This window comes from Carya illinoinensis, chromosome 15, assembly GCF_018687715.1.
Source record: "Carya illinoinensis cultivar Pawnee chromosome 15, C.illinoinensisPawnee_v1, whole genome shotgun sequence".
NCBI classification, from domain to species: domain Eukaryota; kingdom Viridiplantae; phylum Streptophyta; class Magnoliopsida; order Fagales; family Juglandaceae; genus Carya; species Carya illinoinensis.
In genome coordinates this window covers 13,407,294-13,417,462 of record NC_056766.1, presented here as the reverse complement: position 1 = coordinate 13,417,462, position 10,169 = coordinate 13,407,294, and the positions used below count along the sequence as shown (strand labels likewise).

The window sequence follows — 10,169 nt, the reverse complement described above, 5'->3', positions numbered from 1 at the left end:
CTTCTCTGCAGTGGGTTTCCAGAAAATAGGCACTTTTGGCTAAGAATGTTCCTCTTTCTGAAGCTACCAAATCCTCCTGTCACTTGCTCCTCTACTGCTCAATGGAATGGATAAAATCAGTTCTGCTTCATCTTCCCTGAAAACTGTCTCCACCACTTCCTTTTTCCATGATTTAGTAGCCACATCTATCAATGTCTCCACCTTTGCTTCTTTTTCAAAAGTATTTGTAGGAGACTGAACTTGAAAAGTAATAGGTCGAGGTAACCACTTGTCCTTCCAAATGTTGATGCTCTTTCCATTCCCCACCCTCCACACCATACCCTTCTTAACCAACTTCAGGCTCGACCACAGACTTCACCACACAAAGGAGGGAGAACCTTTCAGTTTGGCTTCCAACAGGTCACTATCTTGAAAATACTTTTGCTTGAAAACCTGAGAAACCAATAGATCTGGTTCCTTTATAAACCTCCACAGCTGCTTTGCTAGTTGTACTTTATTGAAGGAACTGGGGTCTCTAAAGCCTAATCCCCCTTGGTTTTTAACTGAACTCAGAACCTTCCAGCTCTTCCAGTGTATACCTCTCCCTTCTCTTTTATGTCTCCACCAAAACCTTGCCAACATAGCTTCAATCTCCTTTAGTAGCATTACTGGTAGCTTGAAGACACTCATAGCATATGCAGGAATTGCCTGTAATACACTTTTAATCAATACTTCCTTGCTTGCAGAAGAAAGGAATTTTGTTTTCCAGCTATTGATTCTCTTACATATCTTCTCTTTCAAGCTCCTAAAGGAGTTATACTTAGACCTTCCAACCACTGTAGAGAGTCCTAAATATCTGTTATAGTCATAACACCTTAAACCATTGATCTGTTGTAGGATGAACTATCTCGTTTCTCCTCTTGTGTTTGTGCTGAAGAAAACATTGGTTTTTTCTTTGTTTAGAGTTTGACTTGAAGCTTGCTCAGATACTGCCAAGATTCCACGAATTCTGTACCACTCCACTAACTTAGCTCTATAGAATATTACACAATCATCTGTGAAGAGAAGATGGTTGATTCTTATTCCTCCTCGCATTACATCAAGTCCTTTAATCATGCCTCTCAATTCAGCTTGATGTAGTAAATTGCTGAGACTTTCAACACATAATAAGAATAAGTAGGGTGACAAGGGATCACAATGCCTTAGCCCTCTTGTGGGAATGATTGTCTCTCCTGGCTGTCCATTGATGATAACTGAATAAGATACTGATCTGACACATTTTATCAACAAATTTGTCTATTTCTGTCCAAAACCCAATCTTAATAACACAGCCTCTAGGAAATCCCATTCAACCCTATCATAGGCTTTTGACATGTCTAACTTGATTTCCATGGCACCTTCTTTACCCTTTTTCCTTTGTTGCATTGAATGAAGGACCTCATAAGCCACTATTATGTTATCAGTTATCAGCCTTTTGGGGATGAAAGTACTTTGATTCATCGATATCACCTTATGTAGCGTGCCTTTCATTCTATTTGCCATTACCTTTGAGATAAGCTTGTAAAACACATTACAAAGAGAGATAGGTCTAAAGTCACGTACTGAAGTGGGGGAACTAACCTTAGGAATTAAAGCTAAATGAGTGTGATTTAACTCCCTTGGTAAAATTCCTAAGTTTAAGAAATTCAGCACTGCTTGTGAAGTCTCTTTCCCAACTAGTCCCTAGTGTTCTTGGAAAAACCTTGCACTAAACCCATCAGGCCCTGGTGACTTAAAAGGAGACATCTGTTTGAGAGCCAGCTCCACTTCCTTTTCTGTAAATACCCCTTCTAGCCTTAGACTCATCTCGGCTGTAAGCCTTGATTCCAGACCCTGCAGACTTTCTGAATTAGGTTTTGTTGACTTGTATATTGCTATGAAATGGCTCTTAAAACTTGCAACAACCTCTTTCTTCTCTCTCACTTCTGTTCCTTCCATGTCAATAATTCTAGTGATGGTATTCTTTTGCCTTCTCTGATTTACACAGGCATGATAGAATATTGTATTTCTATCACCACAAATCAGCCAGTGTCTCTTTGCCCTTTGCCTCCACCCTATGTCTTCTTGTTCCAATAGAAAGTTAAGATCTTGCTGCAGGCCTTTTGTTTCTTTATGGTGCTTGGTTCTTCTCGGCTTTGCAACTCACCTAACAACTGTGTCTTTTCTCTTATAGCTCTATTTCTGTCTCTAACCATGTGTCTACTCCACTTTTGAAGCCCCTTTCTAGTTTTGTCAAGCTTGTATAAGACCTTCTCCAAACCAGTCTCCCCTCTATAACTGCCCTGCCATGCTTCAGAAGCTGCCTCTCTACAGCCCATCTCATTAATCCAGTTGGCTTCGTACTTGAATGAAGAGTGATATCTGTATGCTGAACACCTCTCAAAACTACAGTAAAGTAGTATTGGGCTGTGATCAGAGTAGATAGCTAGAAGAGTTTCCACTAAAGCCTCTGCATAAGTTACTTTCCACCTTGGGTTTGCTAAAGCTTTATCTAGTCTTTCCTTTGTGAAAGACTCATCTTCATGTCGGTTGCACCATGTGAATTTGTTTGTTTTCCATCCTAGATCAACCAAATTTCCTTCTTCTACCAGATTTCTAAACATTCTCATGAGGTTTTCATTCCTACATCTTCCCCCCCACTTTCTCGTCATTAAATAAGATCTCATTAAAATCCCCTATCACTCCCCAACCCCCTTCACTAGGCTTGAAAGATGACAATAAATCCCATGTTTGTTTTCTCAAATTTGAGTTCGGGTGCCCATAAAAACAGGTTAGTAACCACTTAAAGTTACACTGAGTATCATTTACCAAAACATTAAAATGGTGTCTTGAAAAGTTGACCAACTCTACCTGGTCCTTCTGTTTTCACAGCAGGATAAGGCCTCAACTCCTACCAACTGCCTCACTAGCACAACAGCCCTCAAATTTTATTGACTTCGCAATCCCATCTGCTCTACCATATGGGAGTTTGGTTTCCATAAGAAAAACCATATCAGGCATCTTCTTCTTCACTACCATGCGAAGGGTTTGAACTGTTCAGGGGTTCCCAAGCCCCTATAGTTCCAACTTAGGATCTTCATATCCTCTGGTGGGGCTGACTGGCAGCCACCACCTTCTCTAATTGTTCATTGTTTTGCTCCAAAGAACCCAATACACCAAGCTTTTTCAGTTTCTTATGAGAACCAAGATTAGTAGTACTTACCTCTAAACCCCGTTTTACCCCTTTTGATCTTGTGGAGATTGAGGAGGATGTTGAACATTTCTGCACCCTGGCCTGATGTTTCCAGCTACAAAGCTCTTGCTGGAGTGCCTTGCTTTGTTCGTGATTCGATACTATCTCAACTGCTGCTTCTTCTAGGCTAGTAACCGAAAGAGAGTTGGGCCCTTTCTGGTTTAAGTGAGGGCCTAGTATACCATGCAGCCCAGCCTCTTCGCCTAGCCCAGTGTTAATATCTGATTCTCTTCCCTCTTCCCGCCTAAAACTGTCTCTCCCAGCCTTGTACAGTTCCTTTTCCCCTTCCCGCCTAAAACTGTCTCGCCCAGCCTTACACTGTTCCTTTTCTTTCAAGCAGGTTAGGAGGTCAGCTTCCATCACATCTCCACCTTCCTCTAGGTTTGTCACCCTCTGTCCCTGATGACTGGTGTCTACCTTGTCACCCTTCATAGCTTCTGTAGGTTTCTGTATTTGAGAAGAACCGGAGGTCTCCCGTCCTCCGTCCAACCCCTCCACCATCCTCCCTTTTCCGACACTATCTTTTGGTATTACTTCCCTCCCCCTGTCACCATTATTCTGTTTCTCCCTTGCTCCCATATCACTTTGGTATCGCGCCTTGCCAGACCATCGTCTAGGGGCAATCTCAACTCGAAACCATGGACCGAACTGTGGTTTGCCATTGAGGTCCTCCTCTCTCTGTTTTTCTTTACTCGCTTGACACCCTTGAACATCATGAAGGAACCAGCCACACTGGAAGCAGATCTTTGGTAAAGATTCGAACCGGAAGTGGACCCAATGTTTTGTACTCTGGACACTAATGAATCTGCCCCTGGCGATCTGTTTTCTAAGTTTTATCTCCACCTTGACCCATAACCATCTGCCCCATCCAATGCCATCCTCTTGCGCGTCTACTTCTACTACCTTGTCCACCGTCTTCCCTATTTTGTTACCCCGTTCCTCCGACATGCAGCTCAAGGGTAAGTTATGGATTTGCATCCAGAAAACTTCACTATCGAAATCTATCTTTCCCGGTTTCATTATTCCATCATATTGCATGAGGAGAAACATTGCGTTATCAAAAAACCAAGGTTTGCCTTCGAAAACTCTATGTAGATCCGCATGTGTTCCAAAAGTAATAACATAGGTATTTTTGTCAACTTGTTGGAAAGAAGCCTTCTTACTGATCCTCCATATCCTTGCCATGGTATTGCTTATCAAGTCTTTCCCTATCACTCTGTCCGAGCATACTCTCCCAATCAGACTCAATTCACCTTTCCGTCGTATATCTTCGTTCCCGCTACCCTCCATTTCTATCACCTCCTCCTCCTCTCCTATTAGCTTTAAATTTTTCCATAGATCCTCCAGATCTTTAGTACTGTGACTCTCTCCTACGTACATAACGAAGCTATATAAGGTCTCCACTTGAGGAGACTGAACTATAGCACTGAAAAGAGATAAACTGAACACTAGACAACTCCACCTCTAGTTTTGCTGGAGAGCTAACCTGAGAGGAGACTAAGAAAACACATTATTTAAATTTCATAACTTGGAAGTTACAAAATAATACCACGAAAATCAAGTTTAATTTAAAACAAAAGAACCACTAATTATAATAATTTAAATAATCATTCAATAAAAATACACGTAAACATGAGATATTACATGAACTTACCACCAATCAACCAACACCATTAGCCATTCAAATCCGCAAAACGTGCAATTTCATTTCTGTTAAACTTGAACTTACCACCATTAACCATTACTGTACATCCCGGGCAATTATTTCATTTCTGTTATTATTTTAAGTATTATCCTTTCATCGGGCACTAACCGAAAATCATCTAATTATAATAGGACAAGATATTATTAAAACGATGATAATAATTAATGGAGGAGAGAATTACAAAACGTGCGGCTACACAATTAATCTCTTCAAACATTAACAATTGCATATGTTTATTTTATATTTTCAGATGGTAAAATTCTTAACATACGAAGAAAGATGCGCGCAGTCTGAAGAATGATAATTAATGTTTGCCCACCTCCTTATAAAAGTTCTTCTGTCTCCCCTAACTGTATAATCACCGAGAAACATTATTTTGGCTGCTTAAGTACTACTTGCATCAAACATGTGGCATGCAATTTTGCGAAAATTGTTATTTATGATGAAAAAATGGGTATACAAGGCTAATACACAAGAAAGAAATATAATTTTCCCTTATCATCAAAAGAAAATCCATTAAAGCTATGGTGTATTTCTAGATCTTCTTTTTGCCTAGATCCATTCTTCAAGGAAACAAATATAAGAAATTATAATCCCCTCCGATGCGATTTGGATGAAATTATAATCCCCACCGATGCGATTTGTTTAAAATACGACATTTATGCTAATAAAATTTGGACAATGATCTTAACATGAGAAATTGAAAAATAGAGAAATGATATTTTTAGTCGTTGAGTACACAAGTATCATGCAATCCCATTGAAAAAAGTGAGAAAATACGAGATCAAAAAAAAAAAAAACAAACCTAATTTTTTAATAGTTGATCCAACTCTTTTCCAAAATGATTATACATGACTTATGCACTTCACAACTACATATAGCATTAGTCTCAACCATATTATCTATAAAGTGAACATAATTGTTCTTCTTTAGAGTTTTCTCGAATCCCAAAGATACGGTTTTTTTATTAGATCCACATATTGAATCCATAATGTGTGTGCATATATATATGCATCACTAGAACACATTCCTAGCTAGGTAATATGTATCCTAGTTGTTCACACAAATTATTTAATATCAAGTACTCAAAGTATTATACATCATATACTTGTTCAAGAAGGCGTGGAGTGAGATGGATTTCAAGTGGTGTTGCTTTAATGGAGGCAATTCCAGCTTTCTCAACCATATCTACTGATTTAGCTGATGGAGTTGAGATGTCAAAAGCATGTAAGAAGGTAGAAAGTGTGAGTTGAATCAGTTGTAACCCAAGCGACATTCCGGGGCAAACTCTTCTACCACTACCAAATGGCATCAATTCAAAATTCTGACCCCTAATATTGATATCTTTATGGGTAGTAAGGAATCTTTCTGGATGAAACTCTGTTGGATCCTGCCACAAGTTTGGGTCTCGATGGATCTTTGATAGATTAACGAGAAGACGTGTGCCAGCTGGGACATGGTAACCAGCCAAAGCACAATCTTCGCTAGACTCGTGCGGCACACCAAGTGGGCCAGCAGGGTATAAGCGCATTGTTTCTTTGATGACAGCTTGGAGATAGGTTAGGTTTTGTATGTCTGAATCCTTCACTTGCCTTTCCTTACCAACCTGGACGTCTAGTTCTTGTTGGACTTTCTTTAGAGCCTCTCGATTGTTAAGAAGTAGAGAGAGAGCCCACGTCATGGTCACAGCTGTTGTATCTGTGCCCCCTAAGATAAGGTTCTACAAAAGATGTAAAATTAGATATCAATAAGAATATCCCTTTAAAACACTCTTTGTAAAATTAGATATCATCTTGGCTAATGAAACAATAATTAATGATCATACCAGACAAGTTGCTTTTGTAATTGTATCAGCATCAAAATTGGAAATTTCTATGTTATCTGTGACAATGGATAGCAATACATCCATAAAGTCCTGGGGTGCATTCTTCACCTCACTCGAGAGATTTCTTTGCTTATGTTCTTCTAGCAAACCTTTAAGCACATGATCTATTTCTCTTGCGACTTTTTTCATGGCCCTTTTGTCCCCACCCAAGTCCAACCACCTTAGATATGGTAAGGCATCTGACACCACAAACTTTCCAATCAACATGGAAATATCTTTCAATGTCTTCTGGTACCCAAGATCATTTACTTCATCCTCATCCTCGGTGGCAACCCAAGCAAATCGCTTCCCTACAACCATCCTAAACACCATGTTTAGCGTGATCTTGTCGAACCATCTATTCATGTCCACCAACACGTGCTTGTTGTTATTGACTAGGAGTTTATATGTTTCCTTTATTGCTATGTTTACCTCCGATTCTCGGATGTGCTTGAACATCTCAAGGCGTTGATTTGAAAGGAGTTCAAGTGTGGTTATTCTTCGAACTTGGCGCCAATAGGAACCGTAAGGGCTGAAAGCGAATAGGGCATAGTTATAGCCCATGAGTTCTACTGCCATAGCTTTTGGACGGTTGGCAAAGACTTTGTCTTTGGTAGTAAAACACTCTTTGGCTATTTCTGAATTGCTGACCACTATAGCTTTATGCACTCCCAACCTAATGGTAAAGATTGGTCCATACTTGTCAGCCATATAACCTAAGGTTATATGAGCAGGTTTTGACCTTGCTAATAGGTGGAGGTGGCCTATCATAGGCCATGCACCACCAACTTCTGGTGGAAGTCTGCTTTGAGGTGCAGTTTTTTGGGCTGTGCTCTTCCATAATAGAAAGAAGATAAAGAGAAGCAAGCAGGCAAAGATGGTAGCCATGATATAAGTGATCATATTAAAGGTACGTGATGAGTGATATTGAAAGAGCATATATAATTTCCTTTTTTTGGCTGTGGCTGTGGATGGAGCTGGCTGCGGTCAGGAGGGCATATAAATATCTTGGAGTTGAAAAAAGGCCCCGTCACAAGACTTTAAAAAACACCGAAAAAATATCTTATGTTGGAGTTCAATTGCCACACGGAATTGAATAGATAGAGGCCGCCACCGTCACCTTAAGACTTACTGCCCTCGTATAAAATATCTTTCCAAACACCCCCAAAATAAACATTAAAAAGAGTAATTCTTCCCATAATCTAATTATATAGTATTAAAAGATTAGATAATATTTATTATTTTTTATTTATGAATCTATTATCTAATGTCACATTACGAATTGATGAGAATTAAGATAGTGAATAAATTTTTTCATGAATAAATTAGTTTTGAGCGTCGTTTATTGACTAACATAACGCCCATGGAAGCCATAGTGAAATGGCAAGCAATGTCCAAGAATACACGAGAGACTAGCATTAATTAACAACCATTAATCAATATCTCTCTCTCTCTCGGTTCAACTTCACGTGCAGTTGAATAATTAATGTCACCAATTTTCTCGTTTCAATCTAAACCAAATGACAGTCAATTTAACTTATTCAAGGATGATGATGTACGTACTTACTACTCATTTATCATCTTTTTACTACTTTAGTATATTAAATTTTTTTTATTATAATTATTTTCTTAACATTTTTTATTATTAATAAAAAATTAAAAAAATATACAATTTCACTAATAGTCACTTTCTTAACCATTAAATAAACATAAACAAGTTATAAAAAATTTAAAAAATAATAAGAGTAGTAAAAAGGTAGTAGTAGGGTAGTAAGTCTATTATTATTCATCAATTAAAATGTGCCCCATCATCAAATAATCAAATATAACTGGATATAAATCGTGATCGTATATAAGAAAAATTATATACATAAGTTTTTTAAACATTATTATTTTATTTGCTCTATTTTATGTGTTAGTAAGAAGGACTTATTTGGAATGTGAGATGATCTCGTCTAATCTCAAAATTTCTCATAATTTCCTTCCCAAGCACCACTCGAACACCATGACTTTCTAAATATGTGATTTTGAAACAATTGAGCTTAATGAAAATACCTGTCAAGCATAAGACTTTATATGTTAGTCAATAAACGTGCTATTGATTATAAAGTTGAAAGCTAGTTTTCTAGTGATGAGGATATCCCATATAGTTAGGGAAATAAATCACGTCGTTGACAGATTAAGCAAGTTGGGTTCTAATGAGACTTATATTTTCATTGCTAATAAACATGGAAATCCGAAAAACATTTTGGGCGCTTTTCGAATGAACCAAGCTAGATTACATGTTATTCAACGCAGATAGCATATTCGCATATGTTTTTAATCACGATATTTTTTCGCCATAAGTGAGGACTATTAATAAAATTGGAATACTATCCTATTTTTGAAAAAAAAGTCACTTTCCAATTTCAGATCTTTAACTTTTTAATTCATTTAATCATCATCTGATCATTACAACTTTTTTAAATTTTCAAATAAAATACAAAAAATAATAGAATTTTTATAAGTTCTAAAACAAAAACAATATTAAAAAAATTTTATTCTAATAATATCTTAACTTTATAATATTTTTATTTAAATTTTTCTTTTCTTTCCTAAAATCTAATAAGATATTATAATTCAAATTGTTTCACTACAACTCATAAACCCCTTCACTAGTATTCACAAAATTGTCATTTTCTCATCACTGAAACATGCCCTAAATATGATTTGACTGTGACTAAGGCTGGGTATGGGTTCTGAGTTGATTAACAATTAGATGAGTTAATATGTGAATAATAATGATTTAAGATGTTTGAGTGAGATTTTTGAAGTCATTGAGATATATTTAAATGTGGGAAGTAGAATGAGATCGATATATTTCAATATTCACGTTTATTGACTAACATAATCAATAGCAAGCGGGAAGTAGAATGAGATCCATATATTTCAATATTCACGTTTATTGACTAACATAATCAATAAACGTGCTATTGATTATGACGTTGAATGCTAGTTTTCTGGTGATAAGGATATTCCATATATTTAGGGAAATGAATCACGTAGTTGATAGATTAATCAAGTTGGGATCTAATGAGACTGATATTTTCATTGCTAATAAACATGGAAATCCAAAAAACATTTTGGGCGCTCTTTGAATGAATGAAGCTGGATTACACGTTATTCAACGTAGATAGCATATTCGCATATGTTTGTAACCACGATATTTTTTCGCCGTAAGTGAGAACTATCAATAAAATTAGAATACTGTCCTATTCTTGAAAAAAAAAATTCATTTTCCAATTTCAGATTTTTAACTTTTTAATTCATTTAATCATCATCTGATCATTACAACTTTTTTAAATTTTCAA

General features: G+C 37.0%; 2 protein-coding genes across 2 annotated transcripts; both read right to left on the bottom strand.

Annotated features, from left to right (window-relative positions):
- Positions 1 to 2,072: 2,072 nt before the first annotated feature.
- On the bottom strand, positions 2,073 to 2,621 carry LOC122296688. The gene has a single exon (XM_043106491.1). The coding sequence runs from the start codon at positions 2,619 to 2,621 to the stop codon at positions 2,073 to 2,075; it is 549 nt and encodes a 182-aa protein (XP_042962425.1).
- Positions 2,622 to 5,838: 3,217 nt separating this feature from the next.
- LOC122297299 (cytochrome P450 CYP82D47-like) lies at positions 5,839 to 7,808 on the bottom strand. The gene is made up of 2 exons (XM_043107321.1): positions 6,781 to 7,808; positions 5,839 to 6,675 (listed from the first exon to the last, which is right to left on the bottom strand). The coding sequence occupies exons 1-2, from the start codon at positions 7,756 to 7,758 to the stop codon at positions 6,049 to 6,051; spliced, it is 1,605 nt and encodes a 534-aa protein (XP_042963255.1). The 5' UTR covers positions 7,759 to 7,808; the 3' UTR covers positions 5,839 to 6,048.
- Between the last annotated feature and the right edge of the window lie 2,361 nt (positions 7,809 to 10,169).

Bases quoted from the DNA above. Each gene is read 5' to 3' on its own strand.
- LOC122297299 (XM_043107321.1), bottom strand. From the start codon at position 7,758: ATGCTCTTTCAATATCACTCATCACGTACCTTTAATATGATCACTTAT. The intron at 6,676-6,780 runs GTATGATCATTA...CATCTTTTGTAG, and splicing joins TTACAAAAGCAACTTGTCTG to AACCTTATCTTAGGGGGCAC.
- LOC122296688 (XM_043106491.1), bottom strand. From the start codon at position 2,621: ATGTTTAGAAATCTGGTAGAAGAAGGAAATTTGGTTGATCTAGGATGG.